Raw genomic sequence first — 19406 nt, forward strand, 5'->3', positions numbered from 1 at the left:
ATATATATATATAATAACTATGCAAGTTTTAGTTTGAAAGATTATCCAAATAAGTTTTTTGAAGTTTTTTTTTATCGTAATTTTGTTTTCGAAGATATCAAAATAATTAAGTTTGGCTATATCATTTTTTTGTTACTTTTTATGATTTTTTACATGTAAAAAGAATCGTAAGAATTTAAAAAAAGAGTTATTTTTTTGTTTTCTTTGAATAGTATACACTGAAAGCTTCTATGAGCTCTCGCTTTGAAGACAGCAACTCGGCTTCTTTATCCGTATAATTCTCTCCGCTTCCGCCACGGCGGGAGATGATATCCCTCGCTCATAACATCTGCGATTTTAGACAGCTGGGCCGCCTAGGTACCACGAGCCGCCCTCTTTGTCAGCCGGAAATTGACTCCCCATTGTACCAATTCTCTCCGGCTCGCCGTCGCTCGAGGTTTAACTACGCTGGCATCAGCTGCGATCTCACCGGAAATGCTGATACCTCACCGGAACCTAGCCAGAGAATTTCTGGACGTAGGCGTGAGTTCGTGCTTGTGCCCATTATTGTTACGGCATCCGGATTGCTTAGCTCCCTCGCTACTGCAAAGGCCGAGGAGCAGGTCCCAAATTCCCCCGCCAGCGTTGACGCGGTAGTTGAAGAGAAGATGGAGAAGGAAAAAGAGAAGGATAAGACGGAAGAGGGAGATGGTTCGGCTATGTCTAGGGTTTATGATGCAACGGTGATTGGGGAGCCACAGGCGGTTGGAAAGGACAGGAAGAAGGTTTGGGAGAGGCTTTTGGCTGCTCGGATTGTGTATCTTGGTGAGGCCGAGCAGGTTCCGGACCGTGATGATAGGATTTTGGAGCTGGAGATCGTGAGGAATCTCTTTAGCCGGTGCTCGGAGCAACAGAGGTCTCTATCGTTGGCTATTGAAGCTTTCCCTTGCGATCTACAAGAACAGCTTAATCAATTTATGGAAGGGAGGTCGGTTTGTTTATTAATTCTTTCTTTTCTGATATGTTTATTGCAACGAAATTAACTTTTAGAAAAAAATTATTCTTTTTTTTATATTAATTGCAAGAACTGGGCCTATTTGTTTGCGGCTTAAATTAAGCTAATCCCAAACATGTCATAACAATTTTAACTCTTTTGGTAAGTGAGGAAAACAAGGTAGTGTAAATTGACTTAAGTACTGAAAATTGTTTGATTGCACTTTGGTTGAGCTAATTTCCTCAACTCATCATTTGGGTCTAATGTTGCAGAAATGCGAGTTAACATAATATTAGGAGAGCTACATTATAATCATTAGATATATTATTTACACTGGAGTTTTTATTATTCTTTATTAGCTTCCATTTCCATATTTATGTATTTCCTATGTGGTCTATTTCTGAACTTATGTTCTTCCTTTATTCGGTCTTTCCTTTTATTTGAGTCTTGTAATATGTATTTATACCGCTTTTCTCATCAATGAAAGTATGCAGCTTAATGTTCAAAAGTTAAGATGATATAAGAGCCATAGTTCTAACTCTAGAGCTTCTACCATAGCAAGACCTGCACGATTTCTACCACCGATCAACTGCAGGTCCTCCCTGCATTTCTTCTTGCCGCCAAACTCACGCCAAACTCTCTACTGTCCTCTAGTCGCTTGATTGTTGTACTGCCTCCCTTCAGATTGCCATTAGGCTTGTCTTCCTGCCGCCAGACTCTCCGCCAGTCTCTCTACAGGCCTTCAGTCGCCTAATTGCCGCACTACCTCCGTGCAGATTGTCGTTTGGCTTGATGGCAGATGTTTCCAGCTGTTTGAGATGCCTTTTGCCAGCCTGATCCTTTCTCCAGTCGGTTTGTTTCCCCGGTTGGTGTTTCTGGACCTTTTTTCTTAGCTTCCAGGAGCTTCCTATGTCTTGACAACCTAACATCACATTTTGCTCTGTTGGAATTATGTTAGACTCTTTCACCGTCGAGCCTTCTCACGAAGGTGTACTTGAGTTCTCCGGAGGGTTGACACTGTTCTCATTCTCTCTGTAGAGTGAAGGACCGGAAAATCTCATGAACTTTCTAATCACCACATATAAACTAAACGGTTCTAATTTTTTCCAATGGTCCTAAGTTGTGTTCCTTTTCATCAAGGGACACGAGCAATTTAGCTATCTCACGGGTATGATAAGTATGAAGCGTGGGAAGTGGAGAATTTCATGGTCATGTCATGACTGATTAACTCCATGGAGATTGTGATTGGTTGTTCATTTATGTTTCTTCATTCTACCATTGCCCAATGGATTGCAGTTTGGGATACCTACTCAGATGTAGGGAACTCCAACCAACTTGATAAGATTTCTAAGAAGATCCATGGAACAAAACAATGATCAAGGACAGTGACCCAATACTACAATGATTTGGTTGCCTATGAATGGAATGTGATCATTATTAATACTACACGTGGGAATCTCCGACAGATCTTTCCCTCTTTTAGAAAATTATAGAAAAAGATCACATGTTCCAATTGCTGGCAGACCTCAACAAGACCTTGATGAAGTTCGGGGCCGTAACCTTGGTCGGGATCCCCTTCCTTCCGCTTGTGTTGCATTTACAGAGATTCAACGCAGAGATAGCTGGAGATTTGTCATGCTTGACACATCCACTTTAGTCGAATCACTGCCTTGGTCACTAATAGTACTCAATGCTTGTCCGTACCTTCTCGAACCACTAGCTTCACTTGTGATTACTGTCAGAAACCCAACTATACTCGTGACAAGTGTTAGAAACTCCATGGAAAATCAGTATACAAACCTTTAGCCAAATCCTCATTTGCCAAGGGTCTCACTATGACATTTGAATCTGCTACGACACAACTAGTTTCCACTCAAAATAGTCCAGAATCACTCAAATTGAGCAATTAATCAAGCTGCTTGGATCTAGTCAGATCTTTTTCATCTCGTCGACCTCCAACATTCGTCAATGTACCATACTTATGACTCACTTCTTTTGACTCTTTTAATCCATAGATCATTGATTCATGTGCCATGAACTACATGACTGGATGCTCTCAAATTTTCTCGACATATTATTCATGGTTCGAGAAAGATACAACTAAAATTGTTGACGACTCTTGTAATTTTATTGTTGGTAAATAGTCGGTTGTATTAATAGCCGTTCTAACTTTGGAATCTGTAGTACATGTATTTCTATTGAAGTGTAACATTTTATGTTTTAGTAAGTTGACTCATGATATTGATCGTTTTGCTCATTGTTCTCCTAATGTTTCTGTTTTTTAGGATCGTCGTTCGAAGAGGATGATTAAAATTGCTAAGCCTCCACTCCATCTAAGAGAAAAACACAGAGAATGAGAACAATTCTTCCAATAGTTGCAGTTTTTCTCGATCTACTGAATATCCTATTATGTTGTTGCATTATTGTTTGAGTCATCCTCATTTTTAATAGTTAAAATAATTGTTTTCGTTGATGTTACTAATAAAAATTTTACTAGCTCTAAATGTGAATTATCAATTAGCTAAACATCATCGCGTTCCGTATCCACCCAACTCTTACACGTTTTTCACTCCTTTTTCACTTATTCACAGTGAATTATAGGGACCCTCTCGCACTCCCAGCTACAATAATATATGGTCGTTCCTTTCCTTGATTGATGACCACGCTCGTATGATATAGGTTTATATCTTAAAAGATAAATCTGATACTGTTGTCACCTTTAGAAACTCTTACTTCTTCATTTTGACCCAATTAAAAATGTCAGTCAATTCAAGTCCTTAGAACCGACAATGACCGTGAATTTTTTTTCTTTATATTAGGTGAATTTTTGGTAATTAAGGATATCCTTCATCATAGCTCGTGTACGGACACTCCTCAATAGAATGAGGTAGTCGAGATAAAAAATTGACACCTTTTTATATTTCAATCTAATATCCCAAAAAGGTTTTGGAATAATGTGGTGCTTACTGTCATTTATTTCATCAATAGAGTCCTAATTTTAGAATTTCATTAGCCATTCTAATGTCATATTTCCCTACCAACCAGTCCTTCACCACTCTTGAACCCAAAATTTTTGGTTGCACGATCGAAATGCTGCCCGTACGATAGTAAATTTGATCCCAGGTCAATAAAACACGTCTTCCTCAAATACCTTACACTCAAAAAGGCTATCAGTGTCTTGATCCTATCACAAATAAGCTCTATGTGAGTGTTGATGTTTACATCTTTGAAAGTGTCTCCCATTTTCCTATCACTGCCTCTATTGATGGGAAGTTAGATTTCTTAGACATTGTTCTTTATCCGACTCCTGTGCATATTTCTCCAACCCCTATATCCAAAGAGCCCTCTTTGTCTCTAGATCCAACACCCAACAGACAACCTGATTTTTCTTTCACTCTACGTGTCTATACTCGACTCACTCGTCTCGATTTCCTACTCTGGAGCCCGCTCCCTCTTTACATAACCTGGAATCCACTCCGAATGACCCACACTTGCTAATCCGAATGAGGACGTGAGTTCTCCTATTGACGTATGTAATCAGACAAGCTCTTTTTATTCCATGGAAAAATATATCTCTTTCCACAATGTATCACCGACCTACAAAGTGTTTGCTACTGCCCATCATCTCCCATTCACTATTGAGACAATATTAGCAGACCCTTCCTAGAAAGCTGCAGTCATGGATGAGATGAATGCCCTTCAACTGAGTCATACATGGGATGTTGTGGATCTTCCTTCAGGTAAGAAAACAACGGGGTGCCGTGGGATTTTTAGCACTAAGTTCAAATCCGATGTATCCTTTGAATGCAACAAGGCATGGTTGATCGTCAAAGGTCACTCACAAACATATGGAGCTGATTGGGAGGAGACATTTATTTCAATTGCTAAATTAAACATTATTCGGGTTCTGCTATCCCTTGTGAATTTGGACTGCCATTGTTCCAGCTTAATGTCAAGAATGCTTTCCTAAATGGGGATTTCACAGAGGAGGTGTACATGTGCCTCCTTCTAGGCTTTGACGTCACTTTCTCTTAGGAAAAAGTGTGTCGACCGTGGAAGTCCATCTACGGATTGAAACAATCTCCAAGGGCTTGGGTCGACAAGTTCACACAGGTGGTAGTGGACCATGGATTTTCCAAGGCCCAATCAGATCATACTATTTTCTTTTGTCATTCTTTCAGTGGCCAAATTGCTATTCTTATCGTCTATGTCGACGATATTGTGATCACAGGTGATGATCTACTAGCATTGGAGTCTTTGAAAGACATTCTTGCTACTTTCTTTGAAATAAAGGTCTTGGGGTCGCTCTGTTACTACTTAGGAATGAAAGTTGCTCGGTCATCTCGGGGCATTTTCTTGTCTCAGCGCAAATATGTGCTTGATCTAATTTTAGAGAATGATCTTTTTTTTTGCAAACCAGTGGCTGTTCCAATGAATTTCAATGAGAAATTATCTGGTGTTCCCAATACGGTTTTAGTGAACAAGACTCACTACCAATGTCTTGCGGGGAAACTCATTTACCTCGCCTATGCTCGTCCCGACATTTGCCATGCGGTTAGTATTGTGAGTCAATTCATGCATGATCCCAATGAGCTCTATCTCTAAGTTGTCCAGAAAATTCTTCAGTACTTAAAAGTCATACATGGTTGAGGTCTATTTTTCTCGCGCCACACCCGTTCTATTGTTGTTTATACGGACGCTGATTGGGTCGGTCTATCCATAATCAGTGATCTAACTTGGGGTATTGCACATTTGTATTCAAAAGACAGTCGGTTATGGCCTGGAGCAATATTAAAACCAAGTTTTGGTCCATGTCTTTGGGGATCTATGATGCTCTCTGGTTGCTCATCATGCTTTGTGAATTACACATCACAGTCTTTTGGTCCTCTATAGCTATTATGTGACACTAAAGCTGCTAAAAGCATTGCTCATAATCCGATTCTTCATGATCACACCAAGCATGTAGAAATTGACCGGCACTTCATTAATGAGAAACTTGATTTAGGGGAGATTTGTGTTTCATTGTCCCATCCGATGGTCAATTAGCTGACATCCTTACCAAGAATCTTTCTTGGCTGTTGTTTGATGACTTCAAATCCAAGTTGAATATGATGATCATCTATGCTTTAACCTGGAGGGAAGGAATTAGAATTATTATTTCCATTGCGGTATTGTTATTCTTTATTAGCTTTCGTTTCCATATCTATGTATTTCTTGTGTAGTTTATTTCTGAATTTGTTGTTCCTTTTTTTGGTCTTTCCTTTTATTTGAATTTTGTAATGTGTATTTATACCCTTTCTTCTGTCAATGAAAGTATGTAGCTCAGTTCTTAAAAGTTAACAATAATCATAAAATTAATGATTAATTATTTTTAATAAAGTTTATATTCATTTAATTCAAATTATCAAATGTGAAAAGATAAGCTTAGTCACATTGAAAAAATAAGCTTATAAAAACATTTAGCTTTCTTATGATTGAAAGTTTGATGATCATTAAATATGTTTTATTGAACTTTAAATTTATTTAATATCGAGAGAGATAAGCTTAAGCTTATGCTAGTCGTCCACCTAGTTTATCTTTTGCTCTCCCTAAGCTCTTATGACGACATAAGCCATGTTTAAAATTGTTCAGCCTAAAAAAATTCAAATGTAGTTGTTTTATTGGACTTAGGACCTTAAGCCACAGTCAAACAATCTATTGGAGTTTTCTTTTTTGTAAAGATCAATTCTCTGTAAATTTAAGTTTCTTTTCTATGGTTCGTGTATAAAACCATATTCAATTTGCTAGAAAAGGTAAAGTTAGTTTTTGCTTCGACAAATAAATACACAAAGGGATTAGCAGCTACGTTATTCAATAAATAGTCTACTGAAATCATTCCATTTCTCGTAGAACCTCATTCATCAAACGATTTATCTATATTATTTTTTATTTTTTTATTTTAGTTTTTTTCTTTAAGATGGTTGCTTAGACATTTTCTTAAATTGCTAATATTTAATCTCATTGCAAAACATACTCTTCCTCATAATTTTGCAATTGGAAAAAAGCTTAAAATGTGACCAATGTAAAAATGACTTCATAGAATGAGTCTAAAGCTAATTATGGCATTTGGCATAAGGTTCATGTATTATTATTCCTTTCTATTTTTGGTTTTTTTACTATACAATTAGGGGATTTTTGTCTCCCTCATTTCTGTAAGCTTCTTGCTTGGTTATTGTTTCAAGTTTTTCTTCTCATGCGAACAAGCATGTCATTCTGCTACCTTTACCAGAAAGTAATATTTCACTAAAATATTGTACACAAAATCAGCATTCAAGGTCCAACAATAATCCAAGTTTTCTTGAAATATAGTTCTTTGGTAGAAGCTTTTGGACTAGGTTCAAGGTGTGAAGTTAGACAACTCGGCCATATTAGCTCTCCCAATCGACCAATTCACTCGAAGGAATAAGTTTTCCAGGAGATCAACTATGAGATCAATCTAACCAAGGAGATCAAATCTCCCATCAGATCAATTCTCTCAAGTGATTAACTCTCTCAAGAGATTTACTCGCTCCATAGTCGAGTTAGCAGAACTATCCATGAGATCAACTCGCCCAGGAAGATCAACTTCCCATGCCCGAGTTGACCGACATTACCAGAAGTTAAAGTCAGGGGAAAGATATTTTATAAAAACTGATTAACTATACAAGATATTATTAGGACAATATTAATTAGAACTCCTATTTTAGAAGAGGATAGCAGGGATAAATTGAAAATCTCTTGAGATTCGTATGTAATGAGTATGTTTTTGTAACCCAGGTCAATTTTTCTATAATTAGGAGATCATTGTGAAATACGAAGAAGAACGTCTAAATATTAGAAGTCCTATTTTTCTCTCATTTTTTCTATTCCCTTAACACAAAAAATTCTTCATTCAACGCTTTTTTTGGTGGTGTGAATTAAGAGTAGGCATGATTAACAATAAAAGACAAAATCTCTCTTTATTTTATTTTATTTTATTGTGTTATATTTTTGGTTTACTCCACATAGCAAAATTAATATATACCTATATAATAAGTAATGCGGACATTACTTGCCATATAGAGTAAGTTTGTCACGGCACTCAATGAACTCGCCTCATTTATAACCCAAAAATTCACCTCGTGCATTGAAAGTTATTTAGTGTGAAAGGTAAGTCACCTAAATTTTAGACTCTACTCGGCCTAAAGTGAAGCTATAGCTATTATGTGACACTCTTAAAGTGAAGTTGAAAAGTTACGAATTTAGGTGAGTACCATGAATGATTATGTAGAAATTTATTCCCAAATATAAGTCGGCTAAATAAAGGATGGAGATAGTTAACCTGAGAATTGAAGATCATGAGATCTCGACCTAAAGTGAAGTTGAAAGGTTACGATGACTAGTAAGAGAGCTACGACCCCGAAGCGAAGGATAGTACCAACTTAAAAATATTATATGAATTCTCTTATTACTTAGTTATATCATAGGGAAATAGCCAATCGGATCATAAAAGGAAGACAAAATTCATTATAAAAAAAATTGAGTTCACTGACAACACTCAAAGAACTTGCCATACAGAGTGATTTTATCATAAAGTCAATTAAACAAACAACTAAATGAAAGATGTATAAGAATGAGTTTACAAGTTCCGAGACTACTATATGAAGTTGAGCCAAAATGCCCTCAAGATAAAATTCTGTAGGTATAGCCAAAGTGCTCTTAGGATAATCTCTTCTTTGTAGGACAGCTAAGAGCCTGCATGATGACAAATAGAATTCACTTAGTGAAAACCATGCATCCATTTTTTATTAAAGAATTTTCTTTTCGAAGAAAAATGAAACGATGAAGGGGCATTTGCAAATAAAAATTTCAAACTTATCTCGTGTCGATCAACTATATAGATGAGCCGACAACAAATATTTTTTAACTCATCCTACAAAGATGAACCAAATATAAGTCTCGTTTCTTAGTAGCAACGAATAAAGTTGCATCATTCATTTATTCTTTTTACAGTTGTCTTTCAAAGATGTAAGAGAATTGATAAACTAAATAGTTATTTGTAAAAAATGCTGGACCAGGTTTAAAGTGTGAAGTAAGAAAAGTTGGCCTGATCAAATCTCCTCAGATACTAATTTGCTTAGAGATCAACTCTCTCATGATATGTTGACTCGTTTCAGTTACTGGAAGGAGAAGATATGAAGAATAGTGGAATAGGGAGTGAAGAGCCGAAAATGCGATTAGGGGGGAAGATGAGAAACGAGGAGTTGGGAAACTAAAGTGGGAGGAAAGGAAACAAGGGAGTTGGAATTCAAAGAGGGGAACTCGCCTATAAAATGTCGCAGTCGAATTGACAAAAGTTGCCAAGACTTTCCTAAGAGTTGAATGGTAGCTGCGTTGCTGTGATGAGACGCGATTTCAACCAAAGGTCCTGAAGGCAGAGAGGGTGTCTAGACGCTCTTGTGTCGTCGTTGAGCTTCGAACAGGCAAGACGAGTTGAGAGTGGAGGATGAAGGAAGCCGACCAAACCCTAGGCTTTTAGTACAGGTGATTGCTGGAAGAGAGCGGCGACGTAGGCCAAGAGGCTTGTGCGTCACAGGGAACATGACGAATGACGTGAAGAAGGCGGGCAGGAACCTCTGCCTAAAGAAGCGTATCTGAGAATCCCACGCAGAGGAGAGGACTCACGCGCGTGAGATGGGTTTTTGATTATAATTAAAGGTAAGTTATTTAATAAATAATATATATATAATTTAGATGTTAAACTTAAGCAAAATTGATTCATGTACAAAAGAAAAGTTGGGATTTTATAAAAGCATTTTATATAAATTAAAAATGTTTAATATTAATATTGATTACCATAATTAAACTAAATGTTGAAGTGTTGAAATATTAATTAAAGTAGTACACTACAAGAATAATTAATAATTAAATTAAAACATAATTAAGTATATTGATAATTAAATATTTTATACTTTTATATGTAATAATTTGAAAGAAGTAATACAAATTAGATTAAACAGATCATCTATCATCGATGTGAGTACTTATATTCTTTTACTATAGTAATATTTTGTTTATTCTCCATCGAATGTATTTATTGTTAATATTATAATTCTACATACTTATGATTTATGGTTCTATTAAATTTTCATATTATAAGAATATCCAGTGCGCTCAACTTTATTTAAATTATTATAGATATTGAATCATGTACAAGAATATTGATTGCTATGCAAATGAGATTGAAATATTATTATTGTATGCTTGTATGTGCACAATTAACTATAATAAAGTCTTTTCTTTATGGTATTAGTGAAGGAACACTAGAATACCTATGCATGTATATGAAAAAATATATTGATATTGAAGTATCTTAAGTGGTACAAATTTTTAGACAATATTTTTATGACGGTTGTACAAATACATAATGATATTATTATTTTATTAATATAATAAGATTTATTGATAACATCTAAAATATTAATATTGATTTATTAAAATTTTAATTGACATGTATTTTGTTTTTTTTCTTGTATCGCAGTTTTTAGGAATATGAGCATTCTTTGACTTGTTTAACTCATTGTTATTTTAAATTAACTTTTCAGGTTAATTAAATGATTTAAAGATAAGCGATAGAAAAGATAATATTTATAGATAATGCGAACAAAGTAACGAGATAAATCTAATTTTACTGCTTTAATTTAATTGATTAGTGACTCTTTCTTCTGTTAAATAGTAAATGAATAGATAAAACTTAATTCCTACTGTCTAACCATCTGTTCTCGTCATGGTTAAATCTAAGTCCCGACTGGGTCGAGACATAGGAGATGATACCGGAAGAGAAAACTCAAACTATAAAAGAAACTTTTATTAATGGGAAAAGAGGATTAGAATACACATGAACTGGAAATTACATCATCAAAACACAAACAACATAAAGAGACATCTTGAGAGTGTATTCTGATGGCGGTGGAGGTTGGTGGGAGGGTGGGGTGGCAGCTAGGAGCAGTGGAATGACAGTTGAGACGACTGGCTGCTAGGAAGAGTGAATGAGAAAGAGCTGGACAACAAGTTGTTGCAGTAAAAACGTGGTCGGTAGCGCAGGGGAAGCGAGCGAGGATAGTCAGCGGCTAAGGGAAATGGCGGAGACGGAGTAGGGAAAATAAAAGAGGAGATACTATCACCACCTCTAAGTAGGATATAGTTGGACTACTACTGCCTCCTCGGATACAACCCTGGAACAAGAGAAGGATTCCACACAGGAAGAAATCAATTCACAGCAAAAACTCACTAGACTCTTCGTAAACCAACATACATATAGCCCTAGCTAGGTGAGAAACAAGAAAGGAAAGAAGAAGAGAAAAGAAAGAAGAAGAAAAGGAAACTCCTACAAAATGAAGGTGTGGAAATACTCAAAATAGCCATTAAAATGCTTCCATGTGAAGAAGCAACAGAATAAGAAGCGAAAGAGGAGTGCGGGAGGCCGCTTGCCTTGTCAGAAGCATCGCTTTGACCGCTCGACCCCGAGATCTCTCTGGACTATGCCCCAATTGGATCGGTTGGGCTGACCCACTGCTCCCACTCACCCGGGAGCTCTCCTGCTCTTGCTTCCCGTCTGTGCAGAATTGTTCTGCACCCGCGCCATGAGATCAACTCGCTTCATAGCTAAGTTTGTACATTTACTTGCTCTATAATGTCAACACTCCACATCACTGAGTTGACTAACATAGGTGTTACCAGAAGTTTAGGGAACATTTTATAGAGAACGATTACTAATGTCTTTCATTGCTAGGATAATATTAATTATAACTCCCATGCTCAGGAGAAGATAGAGATGAGAAATTAAAAAAAGCACTTTGAATTTATATATAATAATTACATATTTATAACATTAAGCCATTATGCAACACCCAAAATTGAAAAATCAGGCAAAGATTTTGACATATTTAAAATGTACTTCAAATTTTGAATATCCCGAAATTTAACTGAATCAATTTTATAAAATTCTACATATTAAAACGATCAATTTGATGTATAACACTTTATAAATTTTGAATATAAAGAGAGGTATAAAATCTTGTAGTTATCAATTTAATTAATTTGATTAATCATAATTATTCCTTTATCTCCCACACTCAGCTGTCCATGCAACCACTGGATCCAACTGAATAACTGAGATTAAAGGTATTACCTTAAGTGCGGCACCTCCATTCATTTCCTCCCGAGTCCTCTCCACTCATGAAGGAGCTTTAGTTGGCTCTTATAGCATAAACATGAAAGATACATTCGCGCGACCCGTTGAGTTCCGCGGACGACTTTTTCAGGGCTCTGAGGAGATTTTGGTGAGTGGGAAACCCTCTTTCATGTCATTTGATATATTACTTTTCTTCCTTGCATTTCCATTTTGATGTATGCCACAAACTAGTGCACTTTTTCGCTTCCAGTAGCTATAACAGAGACTAACTTGTGTCAGAAGCGATGGACTCGGTTTGTAGGTTTCCTTAAGGGCTTTTAGAATGAAATCAACAAGATAAATGGAGGATTAAAATAATAGGAAGAAAAAGGAAGAAAAATAGGCAGGATTGGAGAAGGACTATTTATGTCGAGAGCCTTTTTGAGTTAAGAAATTATAAGAGTTATGTTTGGGGTCACATCACAAAATGAGCCAAAATTTCATGAAATCCTAAAATATTTACGAATATCGGGTTGCTACACAAGGTGAGGAGCTCGAGAGAAGTTTGAGAAAACTCGTCGTAGGGCTGCTCCGTCAATTTAAATGAAATAATTTTGTGCTAATTTAAGAAAAATAATTTTCTGTAGGTTTTTATATGATTTCATATTTTACACTATTGCATTTAAAATTTCCTGCATATTGTGGATGAATACCCATACCGAAAGTTTGAATGCAAATTGATTACACTATACGACACATGATTTTACAATGCTATCAATTTGATGAATATATTTATGAAATCATTGCCTGTATGTATTTCTTTACTATGAGTCATGCATATGATATATGAAATGCCTATGATAAATTTTTGTTAAAGAAATGTTTTAAAAAATATCACAAATGATGTTATAAGTAAACTATTACATGAATACTTGCAAGCTAAGATGATACGAATCAACAGGATTTTTGACTCATGATATTCAAACGGTGACAGAACCTTGGGAATCGTTAGGATCATACGATGCCAGAAAGTGGGGAACAATTGATACCAGATGGGCTATTGATAACTGCTATATTGAAAGGGCAACTTTTGTTAATAGCTAATGCAGCCTTTGGGCTGAGTGACGACCTACTAACATGATATGATATAAAAATAGTTGATGCCTATATAATAATAAGTGACATTCTTATGTTTAAATTTGTGATTCTTATGAACATGGTTATGATCACTCATAAATGAATATTCTATATAACAGTCATGATTTCTTGCATTGCATGTCTTTTCTTTTTTATGTTTTATACGTTTATAGCACGTTATGTGATTTGTTGTGGATATGTACTGGATTATATGCGAGCATCTACATTGTTTCTTTTCTACATATAAAATCTTGTTTTAATTTTGATTATTTTGTTGAGCTCACTTTTGTTTATACTACATTGTTGACTTTCAGGAAGGGGTAAAGAGTACTGGAGCGAGTAGTTCGATATGATCTGTATAGATTTTGCATTTTATAGTTTTGAAAGCTTTTACAGTTTCTTGGGTACGTATTTTATTTATGTTGGATTTAACAACTTTGTATAGACATACACATTTTGATGATATAATTTTCACGCTTCCAAGTATATATATGTGAATGAATTATGCAATGAAATGTATCAAGTATGTTTGCGGCGATTTAATTAAAATAGTTTATAACCCACTGGGTTGTGATTCTGCAATACAGGGCGAGTGCTACTGAGAATTTACTCTGACTAAATCATCCGCTGTTGTCGCATCTCAACCGACCCTTAACAGGTTGTCGGGGGGCGGAGTTGGGCTGTGACACAATCCCTCTATAAATAGGGGATCATTGTAAAACAATAGTGCAGCCCCCCAAATCTTGAAATGCCTAATTCTTTTTCATTCTTACATATTCTCTTAGTTCAAAACTCTCCTTATTCGGTTCTTTCCTTGGTGGTTTGAATTCACAAATAAATTAGGATCCAATTATAATTTAGTTTTTTTTTTTAAATTTTCTTAAACTTTAGTTGCAACTTTTTTTAGAAATTGTTGGCATTTTAGCATTGTGTTTGTGTGAACTTTTAATTTGTTTTTGCTCATTTTATATTATGGATTCCTCAATTTGACTTTCAATTCATCATTTTCTCATTTGGATCTTCACATCTTCTTTAATTGCCTATTCAAGCTTCTTATTTTCTCAGATTTCTTAGCTGTATTTTGAGGTCAATTTATTCCTATATTTTTATTTAATTTTCACATTTTATTTTATGATGACTTGCTTTACGGTCCTATTGTTTAACTAAAATTATTTATTATTTATGTAATTTTCAAAAATTACCTTTTTTGTTATTATCATAAAAGATATTTATTTTTATGTCTTATCTTTTTTTCTTTTTTTCTTTAATCTAGTTTTTTTTATTAGTATATAGCTACTGAAATTATATCTGGTTATTACTGGACATCTGCCTGCTGAATTTTCCCAATCTGCTTATTTTCTAATTTCATATATTTATTAAAAAGTTTTTTCTTATTGCTATCATTGTCAGATAAATAATAATAATCATATGTAAGAAAGCAATAGATATTGGTTGATAATAGTTGGATTCACATAAATGATAATTTGAAAAAACCTAATAGGACTAAAATGAATAATATAAAAACTTAAAGAACAAAAAAATAAACAGTGGTCAACAAGAGGAAATTATGTTAATTTTCCCGTCTTGTTATTCGACAATCGGATTTTGAAAATTGTGGTGAGAGTGACGTTTTGTGCTTAGCATAATGATTTTTTTTCTTGGCTCCTTAACATTGTTGAAACTTGTATTGCCTTTTTTTGACAATTCAAGAGATTGCCATCTTTTGTTGATAAATTAATTTTGTAATTTCATGAACGGATGGAATGGTATGCTTGGATAAGATTTTTTTGGTACTTTTCCCAAACAATTTTTTGTTTACTTTCTCATTCATTTCTTAAAAAAAAAGTAATCTGTTATGGCAGAATTGATGGTGCAGCCTTAAGATCTTACACCTCCCACTGGCCACCTGAGCGCTGGCAGGAATATGCGCCTCTTTTAAATTATTGTCTCGATAATGGAGTCAAACTTGTTGCTTGTGGTACTCCACTTGAGGTAATTGATAAGCTTGTTGTTTTTCCTTGTTAACACATTGAGGAAATAAATATTCGTGAAACTTACAGTACTCATTCCTATTTTTTCTTAAATGGATGGACTGTTACTGTTGAGCACAACAATCTAGTGCGCTAGACAACGGAAAAGTTTGCATTGCATTTTTTATTTATATTTTTATGTGCAAGAAAAGATTTCAGATTTATCAAAAAAACCCAGTCTTCTTGGTGTATTAGCTGTCGGATGGGAAAACTATGGTGGCTTTTTCCATTTGTTTTTGTCAGCTTAAGGCAAAAAAAAAAAATTTAAAAAGGCATTTACACACACACCACACAATTCCTATGTATTTACATATCTAACACCTAAACTTGACTTTTTACAACAATACCACCCAATTTTTTCAAATTACAAAAAAGAAAGAGATTCATTTTAATGTTAAAATGTGAAATACACTTTTCATGCATAGGTATGGTGGCATGTATGTAAAAATTTAAGTTTAGGTGTTAGATATGTAAATGCATAAGAATCAAGTGTTTTGTATGTAAATTTTCAAAAAAAAAAAAAAAAAGGAAAAAAAAAGACAAAAGAACTCAAGTATTAGACACTCCTCTTGGTTTGACGTGAATATGTGATAGTGCCTGGGTTTGCCGGCAAGGGTTGTAAAAGCTAACTTTGCCTTTATAAACCTCTTTTTGTGCTTGACTTTATAGTTCTGCGAAACTGCCTAATAAATTTCAATTGAGGAGCTAAAGTGGCTTTATGGGTTATCATGCTTCTAATTTTGATGAGACTACGATTGAATGGATTGTAAACTTTGCTCTTCTTTGTTCTTTAATTATCCCTAAATTTCCATGCTATGTATTTTAATGGCTACTGTTTTCTCAGTTTATATACATGTTAAGCTGAAAGTTGAAGTTTATGATCTGTTGTGCAAATTTAACATTTTTATCATCCTTCCAAATCTATTTGATAGGCAACCTTGTGCTATTAGTTTAGCAGGTTGATTTTAATTTTAATAATTTCTATTCGGAATTCTTTATGATTTACCTAATAAAAACTTGGTGCATATTGATTCATTTCCCTACTATATTTTACGGTTTATTTTTTGTGTTTATTAGTCAGCATAAGCATGAATCCAAATTGTTTATCTAAAACAAACCTGCATGTGTTTAGGTATTAAGAACTGTTCAAGCTGAAGGGATTCGGGGCTTGACTGGAGCACAGCGTAAACTATATGCTCCACCTGCTGGTTCAGGATTTATTTCTGGTTTCACATCTATTTCTGGCAGGTCTTTGTTAGACCAGCTTTCTTCAAAACAATCTGTCCCATTTGGTCCTTATTCTTACCTATCCGCCCAAGCAAAAGTCGTCGATGATTATTCAGTGTCCCAGATTATAATGCAAGCAGTGATAGATGGAGGTTCTACTGGTTTGCTTGTCGTTGTGACAGGCGTAAGTCATGTCATTTATGGATCTAGAGGTATGGGCGTCCCTGCAAGGATTTCAAGAAAACTGCAAAAGAAGAATCAAGTGGTTATATTGCTTGATCCTGAAAGGCAACAGATTCGCAGGGAAGGAGAGGTTCCTGTAGCTGATTTCCTGTGGTACTCTGCTGCTAAGTCTTGTAGCAGGAATTGCTTCGATCGAGCTGAAATAGCTCGAGTGATGAATGCAGCCGGTCGTAGACGAGAGGCTCTCCCTCAGGTATTCATTTATTTTTGCTTCATTAATTAAATGGTTGGACATGTGAAAGAAGCAGAGATTGTAACCAGTAGATGAGTAGATGAATCAATGCAGACGGCATAGAAAGGAGAAGTGTAGGCAAAATAGTTTAGAAATTGTTAAAAAATGGCTTGAGTTTTACTAGAGTTAATACTGTGAGAAATATCAGAAAAAAATTTCTTTGCTGCTGTTATACGCTGCCTTCATATTTGTTGTTACACTCAGCTACCTATACATGTAGCTGCTCGTTCATGTTTGTGACTCCCTCTTGCCATCATATCTGCCTCAAGCTGGCAGCTACGTACCACCTCGTTGATCCATGTGATCATTGCTGTCACTTAACCAATTCATTGGCTGTCTGTAATCAATTGTGCATTGTTTTTTCCATTACCATGTATATTTTCTACTAGAAGCTCTTTTGGATTTTTATATATTTAGTACAAATGCTGGAATGAAACTTAACTAATTCTCTTCAATTCTTTTTATGGTATGAGAACCTTTGTCTTTTTTGTTGCTTTTATATATGCCACAATTTTTATCATTGCCTTGCTAGAACTTGTCAGCCTTCCACCTAATCTTCTCATTTGCTGCTTTCATCCTAGCAACCTTATCTCTATATTTATTTCTTTCGGCCATCAATTACAACCCTTGTTACCTTTATGTTCCCTTGGTCTTAGGTTCATTTCAAAAAACATCCACTTAACATATATCGTTAGAATGAAATGAATTATCTTAAGTGGTCATAACTGATTCGCACTTCCCCTTTGATTCACACTATAAAGGGGAGATGAAAATTTGGGCCATTTACTTTGCATCAAACCCAAGGATGACTTTCCCACATTCAATACTCAGGATGAATAGGACTAAATAGTGATATCATGTTCTAGAATTCTAAGGCTTTTGAAATAAGTGACTCCTTTATATTTGTTCATTAACAAAAAGAATACGGGATATAATAAATTGGACATATTGTAATATCTATGATGAAGCCCACAGCCATAAGATCAAAATGGAGATATTGACCACAAAGAAATGAGGCGATTCATCACAAAGACTGTAGTTTATTACGAAGGCATTTACAAAAAGATGGAACATCATAAATGAATCTAGATGAAGTATATCAAAGATGCAGTCCACATAAGGGGGCCTGTTTGGTTTGGTGATAAAGTGGTGCAAAGTGAAAGGAATATATGCATTTAAAATGTTGGGTGTTTGGCTTGAGTAAAATGGAATGCATGGTAAAATTTTGAAGTATTTGGAATTCACCATTTAATACATTTCCAATGTATTTGGAGCTCACTCGATTTTTGGTTGCGATTTATCAACAAGCATTAACCTTATGTTGCTATCTATCTTCAGAAAGTTAGGTTTATGAGAGATTTCTTCAACTACTGTAACCTTTCTGTTAGCTGATTGATCAATCACTTATCCAAAAGGGGTTATAGAATATGTATTAGTTAACGTGGATAAATTTATCTTCATTATCGATTTTATTGTATTAGTTATTGAGGAAGATAAAGAAATTTTAATTAATTTGGGGAAACCTTTCTTTGCTATTGGATGAGTTATGATAGATGTGCAAAAAATGTGAGTTAAACTTGAGATTTATTGATCACAAAGTTACCTTTAATATATCAAAGTCTTTGAAATATCCAGCTAAAGGAAAAGAAGATGAATGTTTTCGGATGGAGATAATTGATTATTTAAGTAGTAACCACTTCCAAGAAAGTTGTGAGGTAAACTCAGAAAAATTGGAGTTAGAAAATGAGAATGATACGAATTCCCAAGATGAGTCCATTATAATGATCACTGATGATTCAAAATTTGTTCAGGAAAGGTTTGAGAATTTGAATGCAACCAAAAATAGTAAACTTTTTATGCCTTCTATTGAAGAACCTCCTAAATTAGAGATGAAGGTACTCCTTACACATTTAAAGTATGCTTATTTAAGAAACTCATCTACATTACATGTCATAATATCCTCAGATTTGACTCAATCAAAAATATAAAAATTATTAAAAATTTTAAGAAATTATAAGAAAGCTTTCGGATGGACCATAATTGATATTAAATGAATCAACCCTTCAATCTGTATGCATATGATCTTGATGGAAGATAGTCATAAACCAAGGACAGGTTCTCAAAAGAGATTGAAACCAATTTTGAAAGAAATTTTTAAGAAAGAGATATTAAAGTGGTTATACGTAGGTATTATCTATCCTATTTCTGATAGTGCTCGAGTTAGGCCCCGTTTGGGCCAGCTTAAAATTACGGCGGTGTTTTTGAAAACACCGCCTAACCGTTTGGTTCCTGATTTTGATGGGCGTTTTGCAAAACGACGTTTCACTGTTTAGCCTAAATAGTGAATGCGGGGCATAAGGTGCGTATCGCGTTCGCTGAGGCCTTTTTTTCCTC

General features: G+C 35.0%; 1 protein-coding gene across 3 annotated transcripts in view; it reads left to right on the forward strand.

The window, feature by feature from the left end:
• The first annotated feature begins 226 nt into the window (after window positions 1-226).
• Window positions 227-19406, forward strand: part of LOC110028156 (protein RETICULATA-RELATED 5, chloroplastic-like) — a 64917-nt gene continuing 45737 nt past the window's right edge. For all 3 annotated transcript variants that reach the window (XM_020729894.1, XM_020729895.1, XM_020729896.1), the window contains exons 1-3: window positions 227-967; window positions 15143-15272; window positions 16443-16973. In XM_020729894.1, the coding sequence (XP_020585553.1) occupies window positions 306-967; window positions 15143-15272; window positions 16443-16973 (1323 nt within the window). In that variant the 5' untranslated portion in view covers window positions 227-305. The remainder of the gene's footprint in view (window positions 968-15142; window positions 15273-16442; window positions 16974-19406) is intronic.

The sequence above is a fragment of the Phalaenopsis equestris genome, unplaced genomic scaffold (genome assembly GCF_001263595.1).
Source record: "Phalaenopsis equestris unplaced genomic scaffold, ASM126359v1 Scaffold000495, whole genome shotgun sequence".
NCBI lineage: Eukaryota > Viridiplantae > Streptophyta > Magnoliopsida > Asparagales > Orchidaceae > Phalaenopsis > Phalaenopsis equestris.